At 38.8% G+C, this 17687-nt stretch overlaps 1 protein-coding gene across 2 annotated transcripts in view; it reads left to right on the forward strand.

The window, feature by feature from the left end:
* The window catches only part of LOC148029668 (Transducin/WD40 repeat-like superfamily protein), a 169224-nt gene that overhangs the window by 10911 nt on the left and 140626 nt on the right, over nucleotides 1–17687 (forward strand). The window contains exons 2-5 of one of the 2 annotated variants that reach the window (XM_087685943.1): nucleotides 8363–8462; nucleotides 10572–10633; nucleotides 10741–10797; nucleotides 10999–11058. In XM_087685943.1, the coding sequence (XP_087542069.1) occupies nucleotides 8363–8462; nucleotides 10572–10633; nucleotides 10741–10797; nucleotides 10999–11058 (279 nt within the window). The remainder of the gene's footprint in view (nucleotides 1–8362; nucleotides 8463–10571; nucleotides 10634–10740; nucleotides 10798–10998; nucleotides 11059–17687) is intronic. The other variant, XM_087685944.1, reaches the window with a different exon arrangement.

Here is a 17687-nt window from a genome sequence, read left to right on the forward strand (position 1 = left end):
TCTACAAGCTGTTGAGATAGTGCAACAACAATAAATGATAGATTTTTTTTCAATTCTTTGTGAAGAAAGCCTGATTTTTCTCTCTCCTCAGCATTTTCTCTCATCTCCTAGCCTTTCTATAGCCTTGCTCCAAAGATTACAACATTGGGATTACCAGAGGTTGAGAAATTTCAGATTTCTTTGCTGTAAACCCTAATTTGTAGCAAAAATTAGGGTTTAGTAGGAGCCTCGGGAAGCATGCCAGAAATTGGAAGCTCCAAGACTTGGATTCAATAGGGCTGAAGCTGTTTTTAGTCAAATTTAAGTGGAGGGACCAACAAATCAATGAATTTGGGGTATTTTCCATCTCCATTAAAGCGAGTGAAGGCTAATCGACAGCAAGGGAAGTTGGAATACCGAAACGGATTGGGAGAATCCCATTGTACATCAACTTCTTTTTCAATTAAGTTAAATAAATACCGAAAGGGGCGCCAGTGTTGGGGCCAACAGGGTGTCCAATGTTCAAATTATATGGTAAAGTGTGCATTTCAGTTTTATAAATTTGTTAAGGGCTGTAAATAGTGCTTAATCAGGTTATTTACCACCATATCCGAGGAGGAAGACTGGTTACATTTACCCTCTTATCAAGTTGTAAATTCTTCTAGATGATTTTAAAATCTTCATCAGAAGCATACATGTCCCTCATACTAGTGAAATTTGTATAATGAATCATGGACGCTGTATGAACTTGAGGTCTTCTTGACAGGGCATTAGCTACCTTGTTTTGCTTCACAAGAATATATAGTATTTAAAAGTTAAATTGAGTTAAATAAATTGCCCATGGAATATGCTTCTCAGAAATCTTTGGTTAGTTGAGAAATGTCTCAGACTGTCGTGGTTTGTCTTAATGAGAATTTCTTCACCTAAAAGATAGTGTCTCTAGTCTTTTAAAGCTTGAATGATGGCCATTAACTCATTTTCATAGGTAGTAGCATTCTTTTCTGCATTTTGCAATCTTTTGCTTGCATGAGCAATTGCATATTGCTCCTGGTTTAAGACTGGACCAATGTAGTCTCCTGAAGCATCACATTCCACAAAGAAAGGTTTTGACAAATTAGATAAAAGTATGTCATTTGCTGATATAGAACTTTAGAGCTTCAAAAGCTTTCTTCTCTAGTTTGGTCCATCGGAATTCCATACTTTCTTGGTTAAATCATGCAATGGTGTAGCAACGACTGCAAATCATTTAATGAATCTCTTGTAATAAGAGCGTAATCCCAAGAAACTTCGAATTGAACACTAGTCAATTTTGGCCATTCTACAATAGCCTTGACTTTTTTTGGATCCATCCAAATTCCATGTTTGGATATAATATGGCCCAAGTAAGTGAATCTCTTCTAGGAAAAATTCACTCTTTTTGCCAATTACATAAAGTTTGTGTTTGCAGAGTTCTTGAAATATGATTTTTAAGTGTTGCTTATGCTCTTCTTTATCTTTTGATGAAGCAAAATATCATCAAAGAAAGTACCTCTAAACTTCTGGTGTGGTTTAAAGATTCTCTCTATCATTCTATTAAAGGTTGCAGGAGCATTGGTGAGACCAAATGGTAGCATAAGAAACTCATATAGACCAAAAGTTATTTTGAACGCTATTTTATGAATATTTGACGGTAGCCGCTTTTCAAGTCAATCCTGTTGAATACTTTGGATCCATCTATCTAATATATCATCAATTCTTGGAATGGAAAACCTATTTCAAATTGTGATTTTGTTGAGGGCCTTGTAATCTACACGTGCGCCAAGATCCATCTTTCTGCTGCTTTAAGAGGACTAGAGAGCAAAAAGGTGAGGAACTGGGTCTTATTAGACCCTTCTCCAAGAGCTCATTTACTTACATCATAATCTCCTCTTGTTGTATTGGACTCACACAATAGGATGGCCTATTTGGAGATGAGCTCTTAAGAGTAAGATCATTGTGATGATTTTCTAGACTCTTGGTGGTAACTCGTTAGGTAAAGGCTCTACAAAATAATCTTTATACTCCTTTAAGAAACTCATTTAGTCCTCGTTCATATTTGAGATAGAATCTTCAATTCTACACTCTTTGTTAGAATCTTTGACGAAAATCAAGTATGAGGAAATAGACTTTTTGGTTGCTTTATAAGTTTGTACATGAGATAAAGTGGGAATAGAGTTTCCTTCCATAAATCTATTTTAATTTCAATCAATAGATGGATTTATTCTTCTATGCCAAGATATTTCTAATATAACATCACGATGACCAAGATCTCCCATGATAAAACTCTCATGATCTATATAATCTCCTATCTCAATTTGTAGTTTCCCAAGAATGGGAGTAACTTCAGACTCCATTCCTTGAAAAGCAACACTTGATATTTTCGGTGTTTCAAACCTCTCCTTTGATAGATGTAAAGCTTCAATAATCCAAGGATGGATATAATGATATGTAGCTTCTATATCAAAATAAATGAGAAGAAGTTGATTAGCAATCTTTTCCCAAGCCATAAAAAGCTTTCTTTTCGTTGATGGAGTTTCATCCTGTTGCAAGGATTTCTTAGGTATAACATTTGATCGAGGTATCTTTTGGGGTTGGTTTTCCTTCTTTGCCTTATTAGGACATTGACCAGCCACGTGTTCTTTTTCTCCACAAGCGAAACATTGTTCTTCTCTTGTATATTCTGCGACCCGTGGATATGCTAGCTTCTTTTTGGATAGCAAAGGTGGTGTACCTCCTTCCTTATGGTGCAGTTTTTGTTTATTCGACTTCTTTTGGTTAAACATCTTGGTTCTTTTCCTTTGTGGTTCTTCTTTTGAGACTTTATGAAGCATCCATGGCATATGCAGTCCTTTAGTTTCTAAGGCTGCATCTTGGGCTGCTTTCAAAGTATTAGGCTTTGTCATCTTGATAGCTTGTTGTACCATTTGATGTAATCCATGGATAAACTTTCTTATCTCCATTTTGGAAGGAACTTCATTAAGAGATGTAAATTCAAGATAACTAAGTGTAAACCTGCTGATATATGTTCAACATTGTCTCCATGGCTTTGCTTCAGCTTATTCCATTCTTGTTCCACATCGGCTTTAGAGGATGAAGGTAGAAACTTCTTGTTGAACATCTCTTTAAACTCTTTCCAGGACTTGGGTTTCTTTCTCTCTTGAACGACTTTGAGCCACCAATTTAAAGCGGCATCCTTTAGATGCTTTTTAACCATTCTAATTTTTGATTTTTCTATATAATCTTCACCACCACAAGCAATATCAAATTGTCTAGTAAAAGACACAACTTTCTGAGAATCTCTCTTACCATAGAAAACATCAAACTTGACACTTTTCTCTTCAAGATTGAAGTCAATTTTAGCATTGTTTTTCTTTGCTAAAAGCATCTTTGGAGATTTAGTTACCATGGAATTAGTTGGTTCTTTGACTTTCTCCTTACCCTTCTCTGTGGAGGGATTCTTGGGATAAGAGAAGATAGCTTGTACATAATGAGACTTTGAAGTCACCGCTTGGATGGATCCTTGAATGATAGGTGATTTGTTACCATTTATAGACTTAGTTGCATCAATAACATTGATACTTTTCATGTTGAGATAGGCCTTTGCAGTTGTAATACCATTTGTCTCAAGAGTCTTCTTGGTAAAGAAATCTTCAAAGACCTTTGCTTTAGCCCTTCTCTCCATCAAAGCTTGAATTTTTGAATCAGCTTCCAGCTCCTTGTATCTTTATATCTTCTCATAATTAGAAAAGTATATACATACAGTGTCGGGAGTCTTTCAGTTGTTCACTAAAATTCTTCTCTTTGTCTCTTGACACGATGAGAAAGTTGGGCCCAAACATCGTGTCACCTAGAATATTTCTTGCAAAGGAGTCCTTGCTTTGATACCAATATAAGTGTGGGGAGGAAGGTGAGAATGACAATACTTTGAACTTAACCAACTCGATCAATTATCACCATGAAAATGTGTGTGAGAGAGAGAGAGAGAGAGACAGAGAGAGTCTACACCACATTGAGAGGGCAACCGGCTCCTCCCCCTTTATAGGAATTCATTGAAACAAAAAATGGGCACTGAGTGCTTGAACCATATACAAAAGGGTTGTTGTAATGATTGGATTAGATCTAGCTAAGTAGAAAGTGCTTCTTGGATGAGAGATAGATAGGAGAGTACAAAGCATGTGGCTGAAATTTCAGCATGAGAGCTTATTTCAAATGAAGAGAAAGCCCTCCAATATATAAATGTGGGACTCGGTTGCTCAAAAGTAGAAAGTAGAGACTACAGACAAGTGTTTGGTGAAAATGGCAAGAAGTGTAGGAACACTTGTCTCTTCAAAATGACACATGTTCTGTTCTAGATGCCACATGCCACTTTTTTAGAGAAAGAAGCTTCCAAACCTTCTATTTTAAAAATCTCTCAAATGGTTTAGAATTTGAGATAGGTATTGAGGACAAAATTGTTTCTTGTGAAGTTTTGGATCCTCAGACGCGAATAAAATTTCCATTTAAGTAACTTTAAAAAATAGTAATCTTCTAAATTTTAGGAGTCGCCAAATTTAGATTCTGGAGAGCTTCATTATATAGGTTCACTAGTTCATGGTTTATTTCTTTAATGAGTGTAAAAAGCTTTGTCATTTGAGCTTTCTGGTCAATTAGACCACTCAACTAAACTCAACTAAACTTTCAATTTCTCTTGGGTATCTTGTCAATGATGACCCAAGTATAATTATAAGGCGTCTTGGCCATTCACTACCCTTAAATAGAAAGATGAATATCTAGCCATATTTTAAAACACCTAAATAATACAAATTGCCTTTCAAAGTAGAGAAGCATCAAATTATATTGGAATAATTGAGCCAATATGTCTTGGAAACAATTGATATACAAAAGGTTTGTTATAGGGTAGTAGGCCCGTCTCAGAAGACATTATCTCAGTAGAAACAATGTGAGGAAAGCGCATAAAATCTGGTGTAGAAGATTGTACAATGTCCCTCTTATCAAACACTATATTCCTCCTCACAATCACCTTATTCATCCGAGGATTGACGAGATGATAGGCTTTTGCTTTGGTAGAGTATCCTACAAAAATCAAGAGATCCACTTGGGAGCATCATGATGATGTGGTGAAGATGTGTTGGAAGTCATCTTGCCCTCTTGTTATTCTTGCTTCTTGCGAAGAGCTTTTAGATCAAAGGCCGAGGTTTCGTGGAAGAGAACCTTGCTTTGATACCATGTGAAGAAATACCCTAATGCAGAAATATAAACGAAAGTGTATGACAAAGCATAAATCCAGAAGAACATAGTTAGCCTTTAGGGTTAGGGTAACTCAGAGATAATGAAACATAGTGAATTTGAATTAATGATTGAATATTGAATGTACAATGCTCATGTAGTAAACAAAGCATGCAAGAATGAAAATTGTACCCTGAACTCTCGTCTTTGGAGGACTGATGTAGAAGTGTTGAGCAGGAGTGTGTGTCATACTCCTGACGAATCCGGAAACATGGCAAAGGCAGCCTCCGAGAGTTGAACACCAGCAAATGCAGCCAAGGAGGCCGAATGTAATGCAGACCAATAGTAGATGAGAGAGAAGACTGCAAACATAAATACTGGAAGGGTGTAGACAGCTTGGGCGGCAGTAGTAAGGACCAAACATAGCTATGTGAAGTGCACAAAGTGTTGGGTGCAGACAGCTTGGGCAGCAGTAGTAAGGACCAAACACAGCGGTGTGAAGTGCGCAAAGTGTTGGGCGGTAGATGGAAGGACCAAACGCAGGTGTAGGAGTAGTAGGCAGGCAGTTTGGAGTAGTAAATGCAGTGTGTGCAGCTGTTAGACAGCAAACACAGCTGTTTGGGAGGTGGGCGACAGCACTTGGGGGTGATTATTGTGAAGATGGGGCTGGCAATATATGTTTGATGGATGGAGATAGCAATGGGCAGCTTCGGCTGAGATGTCCTCCGCGAACGAGGTGTGGGCAGCGAAGCTAGGGGGCCAAAAACTTGCAAAAACGAGATTGAGGCTAATGGAGGGTAGCCTACCTATTTATAGAAAGTTTTGAGACCTCGTACCGTGCACTGTTTCAAAACTCTCTTAGACCATGCACCATTTTAGGGATTTAATTAATTAAGCGGATTTGGGGCTGTTTAAGTGGCTAATTCAGCATGTAATGCTTATGTAATGCTTATGTTAGCTCAACACTCCTATCGACATTGATAGTTAGAGCATTTTACAGTTGTGAGGAATCCAATGTTTCATGCTTTCACAAGGCACTTTGAGGTGCATTATCATTATGTTAGGGAACAGTTTCATGTTGGAGATATTGACTTGGTTGATGTCTGTACACAGGATAATGTGGCAAATATGTTTATAAAGGCTCTTCCGAGAAAAAAGTTTCAAGTTGCAAGGCTAGAGGCTCACTAGCATTTGGGAATGGATCAATCATAGGTTGCATTCGTTCACATCATTCACTCCGAGGTTTTGTTAACAGTTATAGCTATTGTGTTTCTCTTGGTTGGTTTGGTATGAAAGGTCTCCTACACATGACCGTTTTTTATTTTCCTGCTGGGAAGGGCTTTTTTCCCCATGTGACTGACCTCTTGGAGGGGGTACTTTAGTATCTTAGAGATATTTGTGTACTTTTACTTCTATTCATAATCTAAGTGATAATGTCCCAACAAGCCCGCGCGCTCACACACACACACACACTCTCTCTCTCTCTCTCTCTCTCTCTCTCTCTCATGACTGTGTGTCTATTCTCTGTGTGTGTGTGCACCAAACCCAGCTAATGCAGATGATGGCTGGCTGGGGAAGGCAGATTGTGCAGGACAAAAAGAAGCATAGCCATGTGGGATGCTGTGGATGGATAGAGAAAGATGATGGCAACAACACTTGACCCGAAATGCTGATGCAGAGAGGGTAGGGTGGTAGCATAAGATGATGATGATAAGAAGATGATGAAGACAAAGGCTGATGATGGAAAGCTGGGAAAGATGCAAGATAAAGGGATTTATTGCGCTGGTGCCCATGATTCTATAGAACCTTTCTGAGCTACTTGTCCTACCAAAGCTCTAGAAATTCATATTTAATTTAATTTTGGAGTTCTTTTTGGTTTGTATGTGAGCGGAAGGTGGTTGTCCTACCGGTGCTCTAGAGATTTGTTTTTAATTTAATTTAATTTAATATTGGAGTTCTTTTTGGTTTATATAGGAGTCGAAGGTAGGTAGCCACTAAGATGAGTGTGTCTTTCAGGCTAATTCTGAGGTAGCTTGACACCCTTTTCTATCAGAAAGAGCTGAAAACTAGAAACAAGTGAAATGTTACTTTTAAAATCTGCATGCTTATCATAGTATGCATTATTGATCAAATGTAGGGGTGTTAAGAGAGAGAGATGTTAAATTTGGCTTATCATGACGATGGGATGAAATAAACATAAGTCTAGGACAATGTGAACAAACTTTAGGGTTGCAGACCGAGGGTTCAAGATGACACTGGAGAACTGGATGCCTATGGCTGAGAACTCTCTACTTTTTTTGTGGAAAAAGCTTTACAGATATTAAGATTGCAACATACAAAATGGAATGCTTGAGGAAGTACAAAGGCAATCGTAACACATTGCATTAACAAATACTTTTCTAGAACTTACAGCCATGTGCCTGTGTTGCTACTAGAGTCACCAACTAACAGAGTGGTCATACTATGTTATGGTTTGCTGGTTGGTCAGATTACTGAAAGGAGAGCGCAATTGATTTTTGTATGCTTGAGTTGTTGAATGTTAGAGAGAAACAGCATACTTTTCGTCTTTGCAACTGTATTATGGTACATAGTCGAAGACTCTTGTTATTCGCAATGCCAGACAAGAATGAGCTTAAGTTTGTGTTTGGCTTTGGGATAGTCTGTATTCAAAATCTGTAGCTGACAATGCTTAAATGGGTTATTTTCCATTAACAAAGATCTGCCTTTCTTATGCCACTTGATCCGTTTCATGATGTGCTGGGCTACCGCTTGAAAGTGTGTGAAACTTGTAGTCAGTGAATGTGCAACTAGGCTTTTATTTTTAACATTGCTTGGGCTACACCATTTCTTTGTGAATATCTATACTTCCTGCACCTTAGGTGCGGAACCAAGGGCGAAGCAAAATGTTTTATCTTTTGTTTGCTGCATGTACATCTATTGAGGTGTTACGATTTTCCAATCTGATTGAATAATCACCTTGCATGTATTGTCTTCTTACAGGATGTTTGCTTTTTTATCATGAGTGACTGTTATGCAGACATTGGCAATAATTGCTTGAATTGCTGTATTGATGCCTGAGTATACTCACTCCATAATATCAACTACAGAATGGCTCATTAGGATATCCACTTTGTGACAGGATGGAACTATTTGTCTGTTTGACTTAAGGAGCAAGAATAGAGTGCACAAATTTGACTTCTTTGGATGTGAAGCAGTCACATCAATCTTGTTTGCTCCAGGTACCTGCCTTTTTTTATCTTGTCTACTTATTTGTCTCTTCTTCATTGTTGTTACAATGCTTCTGAACTGTCAGTTCTTCTTTGCAGACAGCAGCAGTTATAGAATACCCGCAATCTTTTAGTATTTGATATCATTTAACATTTCAAGTTACAGAAGGTGTATATATCTGAGTACAGTTCAGGATGTATGTGAGTTTGTAGCTCTGTCTAGTCTCTGCTCCTTGAGCATTGCATCTGGATTATCTTCTTCACTCATTCATATTCAGCATTTGTTCATTCATCAGATTCTTCTTCTTCCCATTTTTTTGTGTTCGTGTGTTCTGTCTGTCTTAGTGCTTTTGACTTGTTCATACATTCTGCATTTTCTCTTTGCAAACCCTAGCTTATCTTCACAAAGAACAATAGATTTGAACCCATATGGCTAAAGATTGTAGGAGGCACAAGAAGACCACTGTGCCCGAAACCAGATCTTGGCAAAAGAACAAGATCTAACAAAATCTGTCAGGATGAACCTCTCCAAAAAGCCTATAATCTCAGGAAAATAGCATAGAACAGCTCCGAACCCCTCAGAAGGTCCCATAACAGTGTCATTCAGCCAGGAACAATCTTGCCCTGATCAGCATAGCCATCATTCAGCTTGTGTCAGCTCCGCCCAGCCCCGAACAACTCTTCTCTCTTTGTGATAGCTCCGCTGAGCCTCAGAACAGCTCTGGTCAGCCCTGGACAGCTCTGCCCAGCCCTATATCAGCTTCGCTAGCAAGCTAGGCAGCATCATCAGCAGATCTTCTCCTCCAGGCTACCATAAGTGATGATGATTCCAAGGTAGCCACTGCCTTGCCCTAATATAGGCGGCCTCCTGAGGAAAAGCTGTCTCTTGTGCCTTTTGCCATGTTTTATGTCTCTCGTAGCATTTTTCAGCTTTTCCATTTGTTTTATCAACTTTTCATGTGAATGATAAAGTGAATACTATAATTTTATTGTTCACCATTGAATAAATTGGATTCTAGAGACTAAGTGTCTCAATCCAAAATTGTGGTTCATGCCCAAATTTCATAAATTAAGCGAAACTTTTATTAAGGTTCATATTAATGTGTGCACAAGCCTACACATTAACTAATTATGTCCTAGGCCCCCTGAAAAGAGAGTTTCAAAGGTAAATCACATTCCAGTGACGGACAAAGAAAGATTGGCCGCAAACCCTAGTGCCCTTGTGGTATTTTCTTTATCATTATGTAAACTTGCCACTAGTTTTTAACAAGCCTTTACATGAGATGGAAGATGGAAGTCAAAATCGAAAGAATATCAGTCTCTAGCCTTGTGAATAATAAAATTTCCCAATTTTTACAGGCTCAAAGCTGAGACACTGGTGTTTTACACATTAGAAATTGTTGATTGGATGGGCTTGCTGAAATGTCTCATGTTTTTTTTGGGGGGCAGAAGGGGGGGGGATGGACTATTCTAAATGTCCTTTGAGAGAGGAAGGCTACTGTAAGGTTCATATTGAAGGTAAATGTAAAAGATGCCATGGCCTATACTATGCCATGCCATAATGAGCTATATGTCTGTTAGGTGTTGAGATTCCTCCTCAAGCGAATATGACGGATGTCCCTTACATGTTGAGGTTCCTGCTCAACCAGGATATGATGCATATCATGTTAACATTGATCATGTAGAGCCTTCAACAGTTGACATGAAATCTTGTCTGTTGGGTGTGCAAACAAGATATGATGGATGTCCGTTAGGTGTTGAGGTTCCTGCTCAAGCAAGATACGATGGATATCACGTGAACTTTTAACATGTAGAGTGTTCAACAGTTGACATGACTTCTTGTCTTCTAGCAAGACAACTCATATATGCAAAACATTGACAATGTAGAGCACCAAACAGGTCACATGACTTCTTTTCCTTGCAGATGGGCAACTAATATATGTAAACCACATGTTATTCCTGATAAGGCTTTTAATAGCTATGCCCATATTGTCTTTGATACCCTTCCACCTTCCCTTCAAAAGGGGTATCCAAGCTGAAGTTACAGGATTAGTTTTGAGGGTAGTTGGTTTTGTAAGTAAAGTGTCTATGATTGTCTGTGGTGATTTTCTTTGTCAACAGAAAGCATAGATATCCTGTATGCAGCAGCAGGAACGTCGATCTATTGCATTGATATACGTTTGGTATGTCAATCAGAGTTATTAACAAAATTTTACCTACATCAAAGCGATTTAATCTCACTGTTGTTTCACATTCATTTTGAGAATGATGTTTTGTTCTTTTGTTGGAGGGATCATCTGGCAGAGAAGTTAAGAAATACAACTTCAATAAAGAAGAGATCAATCAGGTCAGATTATGTTTATTTTTCTCTCAACTTGGGATCTGCTCTCGCCTGCATGCCTTCCTAATCTCACCTTCTAAGATGTTTATCTGCAGTGGTGGACCGTCTGTTCATATATGTATCTGGATATATGTAGTCTGCATCTGCTTTACTCCTAATCTTGAAATCTAGTTCAGGAGTGTGACAACATGATTTTCTGAACCTTAGGTTGCTGTGACCAGAAAAGGAAACTATTTGGCAGCAGCAGATGATAGTGGAGAAGTAAAGGTGCGATAGTATTGATTGTGATAAGGCAATACATTTGTGAAAAAAATGTCTTTGTGGAAATTGGAAGGATGCACTGCCAGAGAAATGGGCTTATTCGAATTCCTTTAATAGTGGAATTTGCCTTGCTGTTTCCATCAATTTATGAATGGACATTATTTCTTCTCCACCTGCCAACCTAAACACTTTACATCATCTTTCCTTGTGACACCTGTCATTTTAACTTGCCTTCTCATAGGGGGCTATATTTCTCCACCTGTGATGTTAATCTGCCTTCTCATAATGAGAAATATTGCACCACCAGAATTGCTATGTCCACAATCTAACCTGTCTTCTCATAATGGGCTATGTTTCTTCTCCATCTTTCAACTTAACTCTGCATATTATGATGCTGTCTCATAATGGGCTGTATCAACTGTACCACCTTCCAAGGCAGAGTTTTGGCATGACCCAGTTGCAGGTAGCTCCCTGGAACACTTGCTAGCTTGTTTTACAACTTTGCATCTAGCAAATGGGGCATTTGTAGCACGAAAGAACATTGAAGGTGGTACCATAGGTAAAGGATATGCTAGGCTCTGGATAATTTGGTAAACAAATTAAACTCTTGAATCCTGGATAGGCCTGCCCAGTGGATGTTAGGTTTTGTTTGGGTATACTGTTTTGTGTTCAACAGGCAGGATCGATTTTGTGCAGTGGTAAGTACCAACAGTCACTTTTCACATGCATCTCCGAGAAAGGTGTGTTCGATGGGATATGACATCCTTGATGCATTTATATGGACATGGATTCGATCATCCTTATCACGTGTAAATCTCATCCTTTTCAGAGACTTGCTTGTAATGGCTGGGTCATTTTGCAAGGAAATATGTTACACTGACTATCCAACAACTGGATGACATGCACAATGTTTGAAGCAGTGTGCAAGACACTCTTTTTGAAGTGATGATGAGGTAATTGAGAGTTTTCTTAATGCCCGATCTCCCAAAAAGTTTTCTATGGGATATGACATCCTGGATGCCTTTTTATGGACATGGATTAGCTCATCCTTATCAGATACATGTAAATCTCATCCTTTCAAGAGACTTGCTAGTAATGGCTGGGTCATTTTGCAAGGACATATGTTACGCTGGCTATGCAACAACTGGACAGCATGGACAATGTTTGAAGCAGTGTGCAACACTTCTTCTTTTTGAAGTGATTATGAGCTAATTGAGCGTTTTCTTGATGCCTGATATGTTTCAAATTCTGAGGTGTGCTAGAGAATTTTTGAGTTTCAATCATACAATGAAAAGACAGGTACTCAGTGGTTGCAGATACATTTTATCAGCAATAGTACTTTTTTAAAAAATGATATAATGGCCTGAGGAAAGTGTTCAAAATAAGAAATTCGAAAGACTACTCTATGTAGTGGTTTAGTTGCAAACTTGTGGCAACAGTCTGTTATATCAAGGATTCCCTTAACTTTGGGTTTGGAATGCTTAAAGGAAAATGTGGACTAGGAGGAGCAAAGGCAATACATGTGGTTGCTTTGATACTTTGTCCCTCGCACCAGTTGTGGACACTATTAATTGAATAAGCTGGAAAAGCAACTATGGCAGCCACTACTCCTTCCACACAAATGTGTGATGGTGTCTGTCTGTAATCCTTTTGATAAATGGGCTGTAAAAGGTCAACCCAGGGATGTGGGGCCATATTGATTGATGATATTGTAGCTAACATGGATTGAACTGGAGCCTTCTCATTGGTTTCCTCTAGTTGCAGCCTTCTCATTGGCTTGCTCTTTTATAAATAAGGGCCACATTGGGTTGCTTTCTGAAAATTGAGGCCATATCGACCTCCTCACGTCAGGGATGATTGCACAGTCTAATAATTGATTATAAATTGGCTCTATTGTGGCGAAGAATACACACAATGCTTTTTGAGGATGTTTTGACTGTGGAAGATGGAAAAGTGTGTCTGTCATATTGTCCTCTTCATAGAACATTATTTTATGTCTGATGACTGCTTGGCACTTACGACGAAAGAAACTCCTGGCCAATTTAGATTTTCCAACAACAAACCTGTCAGGGCCTATCCTCTTTGAGTAAAGTGGGCTTTTGTATTTTCTCACACTTTTTGCCCTTGACCTTTGACATGAACAGGGATTTGCAATTTTTAGACTGTACTTCATGGTTGGTTGTCACCTTTTTGGAGATCTTCCAACATCAGATGGAATTGTAGTACTATCGGTTTTGACTGTCAGATATCTCACCCAAAGACATCCATCTTTGTTTAATAGCATGTTTATGTGAAACAAGCATCCACCAAAAAATATTTTAGATTTTTGCGCATGCATACTTTTTTCATGTGCAGGAGGGGAAGTTTGCATTCAAAAACTTATTGCTTCTGTCTTGTCCAAACTCCGATTCAGCATTATGCTTTTTGAGGATGTTTTGACTGTGGAAGATGGAAAAGTGTATCTGTCATATTGTCCTCTTCATAGAACATTATTTTATGTCTGGTGACTGCTTGGCACTTACATTCAAAGAAACTCCTGGCCAATTTAGATTTTCCAACAACAAACGTGTTATGGCCTATCCTCTTTGAGTAAAGTGGGCTTTTGTATTTTCTCACACTTTTTGCCCTTGACCTTTGACATGAACAGGGATTTGCAATTTTTAGACTGTACTTCATGGTTGGTTGTCACCTTTTTGGAGATCTTCCAACATGAGATGGAATCGTAGTACTATCGGTTTTGACTGTCAGGAGACACCCAAAGACATCCATCTTTGTGTAATAGCATGTATATGTGAAACAAGCATCCACCAAAAAATATTTTAGATTTTTGTGCATGCATACTTTTTTCATGTGCAGGAGGGGAAGTTTGCATTCAAAAGCTTCTTGCTTCTGTCTTGTCCAAACTCGGATTCAGCATTCAAAGAGCCATTCTTTTACTTGTGTGGAGCTGTTAGTAGTGTCAAATTGGTCAAATTCTGCTTACTTTTATTTTGGGGCAAGAAATCTGTGCTTACAGGAAGTGGGAGACTATATTGCAGAGGATAGTACTCATATTGTGTGTAGCAAAGGGATCTTTGCAAAAGCACCTTGAGTAGCTTTAATAGAGATACAATCATGCCACATGGAGCCTTCAAGGAAGTGTAAGGTACAAAGGACATATGTCCGTGTCTTTGCCTGCCCATGCTTAAGTTTAAGGGCTTTATGGCTGCTTGGGAAGAGCCTACACATATTTTTTAATGGCTAAGGATGCTGGTCTTGGCTTAGAGTATGTTATAAGAAAATTTTGTGGAGGGATTTTTGTTGGATTTAGGGTTGCAGGAATGCAAGTACACAGCTAGGAGAAGCTTGAGAGAGCACAGCTCAAAGTGTATTGAGAGATCTGTAAGGAGAAGATGTACAAGACTAAGTATGCCGTAAAGTGAATATTTATATATATGCATGCATATATATGTGTGTACATAACACACACACACACACACACACACACACACACACGTGTGTGTGTGTGTGTACATACATACATGTATGTATATATGTACATATACATATGTGTATATGTATATTTGTACATATACATATGTGTATATGTACATACGTATATGTACATATACAGATATGTATATGTATATATACAGATACGTATATGTACATATACATATATATATGTATAACATACATACATACATATCTATGTATGTGTGTGTGTGTGCGCGTGTGTGTGTGCGCGTGCGTGCGTGTGTGTGTGTGTGTATGTACATATATATATGTATATATATATATTGGTAACAAATCCACCTAACTAAGTAGGGGGATTCATATAGTTATATTCACTCTTTTGAATCTACTTATGAGTATTGGGTCTATTCTTGTATATAGAAAATCTTAGTAACTACACAACTTGAAGTGGGCTTCGAGTTTTTTGTAGGGGGAGTGGGTATATGGGGGGTACCTTCCTCTTGAGGCTTGGCTCTCCAAGGTGCGTCATGGCATGGGGCCATTGTGCATTACGCTTGGCATGGTTAGGTGGCTCGGGGCCTCCACACGGAATGTAAGAGTGGGGATGGTGAGTGCATTCAGTGACTAGTGAGGGGAACGGGCTTCGGTTTTGTGGGGTGAGAGGTGAGTGGGGTCTTGTGCCATAGTGAAGGGTTTTAGGTGTGTGTCCTTGGGTGAGCACTAGAAAAGATATGGTGACATGGTGAACTCCTTGCCGATTGGGGGGAGGTGTTAAGGTGGACTGTTGTGATATGTTGGCGTTGTGCCATGATGTGATACAGTGTCGTGTTGATTTCCGTGCTACGTTACCATGTGGAGGTGGAATCCTAGCTCCGAAGGAGCAGCCATGGTGTGCTGTGCCGTGTCGTGTTGAGTTGGAAGACCATGTTGAGATGGTCCGCGACGTGACGCATGAGGCCGGGACCAAGGGGGATTTCTAACATTTGTGGTATACAAGAGCTAGCACTCGTATAGGGAAGTGCCAAGTTAGTGGATTGGATCAATCTACAAAGGGTAGTAAGCCCAAAGCTTTACAAGAAGCTTCAAACTTCAGACAAGGCAAAGCCTTTGTGAAAAGATCTGCAAGGTTGTCCTGTGTTGGCACATAGACCAAGCTGATCTCTCCTATAGAGAGTCTCTCCTTGACATAACGATAGTACACTTCAATGTACTTAGTACGTGCATGGAACGTTGGATTCCATGTAATTGCTAATGCGCTCTAACTGTTAGTGAAGATCACAATGGCAGATGAGTGTCCAACACTCAAATCAACCAAAAGGCGTCTGAGTCAAACACACTTAACCATAGTTGTGAAAGCTACCTTGTACTCAGCTTCACAACAAAAAGTGGCCACAATGAGCTGGTTTTTACTTAACCATGATATGTAGGAGCTACCAAGCATGAAGCAAAAACCACTTGTGGATATAGGAGTGCCATAACGATCAACCTAGTTAAAATCCAAAAAAGCATGTAAATTTGGCGGCAATGATCCCCCCTTGGGATAAAACAGCTATGGTGCCGAGTACCACTCAAGTATCAAAATATCATACATGAATTAACATCCAACTGTGTGTTGATAGAGAAAGACATCAAAGCAATCTCTAGCATCATGAAGGCTCAATATCAAACGTGTCTTTATAGGAGTATTGGCTTGCTGTCTTTAAGACCAAATCTCTACAATAATGTCTCAACATACTTTGTTTGACACAAAGCAATACCTCCATCACATTGCTTGAATTGAATGTCCAAATAATGATGCAATATGCCCAAATCTGACATGCCAAAAGCGGAATTCAACTCAGCCTTAAAAGCCTTAAAAGTAGCAATATGTGTCTCATTAGGACTACTGAGTAGCATGTCATCGACATAAACCATAATGATCAAAGGCACATCCAAATCAGTTGGACTATTTTGAAAACTAGGTCCAATCAAGTATGCATGTGTCTTCTCATACCAAGCTCGAGGGGCTTGTTTCAGACCATAAAATGTCTTTTTCAATTTGCATACTTTGTTTTCTTGCCCCTTGTGCAAAACCATGATGCTGAAAAACATACACTTCCTCATGTAAACCATCATTGAGAAATGCAGTTTTGATGTTCAATTGATGTACATTCCAACCATTATGAGTTGCTAATGCATAGATGCTACGAATAGTTGTTATATGGCAAGTGGGAGCAAAGATCTCATCAAAATCAATGCCCTTCTATTGAGCATAATCCTTTGCTATAAGTTTAGCTTTGTAGCGATCAACACTACCATCTAGTTTGCGCTTTTAACTTGTAAATCCACTTGGTGCCAATAGCCTTTTTGCCAGTGGTTAAATCACATAAAAACCAAGTACCATTTTTGAAAATAGCATCATTCTATTGCATAGCAACCATCGATTTTTTTGAACTCCATGACTCTTCAAAAGACATGGGCTCATCCTCATCACATAGACTAGAAACAACCAATGTATAACAATTTGATACATAAGAAGCACTACGAGAGCTTGAATGAGTATCACTAACCAATGGTGCATTCGACTTACTATCACGCAATGTTTGCACTATCCACTTTTGGCATAGTCCTGGACTGCTCAATCTCTACTCTCTCATCAAGAAGTGCATCATTCATATCTGCATGAGAAATAGGTTGTGGTCTTTGTTATCACAAGAAACTTGCTTAGGCTAAAAACTGCCTCATTTGGTACTGCATGTGACTGCACACTACTAAAAAGAGATAACAAACTATCATAGCTATTTTGTGAGCATACGCTTGTTCTTTTGTACATGAAAGTAAGGGTTGAATATCATCTTCCACAAAGAGTTAAGACAATATCATGGCTAACCAAGATATGCTTGCTTTGTGAATGATATAATTTATAACCTTTGCTTTTATTGCGGTACCCAACAAAAATGCATTTCATAGCCGTATCTTCCAACTTTTTGCGTTGTTGCATTGGTACCAAAGTTAAGCCAAGCAACCAAAAACATGCAAGTGAGCCACATGTGGCTTTTTGCAATGCCAAGCCTTATACGGAGTGATAGATTGCAAAGCCTTAGTTGCCATTGTCACGGGGACATGAAATTTTTGGATGCTTTGCTTATGCTAAGACATTCGATTAATTTAATAATAAAATGTGCAATGTTGAGATGCAC

This window comes from Lygodium microphyllum, chromosome 10 (genome assembly GCF_053477565.2).
Source record: "Lygodium microphyllum isolate KBCC chromosome 10, Lygodium_microphyllum_v1.1.10, whole genome shotgun sequence".
Classification (NCBI taxonomy): domain Eukaryota; kingdom Viridiplantae; phylum Streptophyta; class Polypodiopsida; order Schizaeales; family Lygodiaceae; genus Lygodium; species Lygodium microphyllum.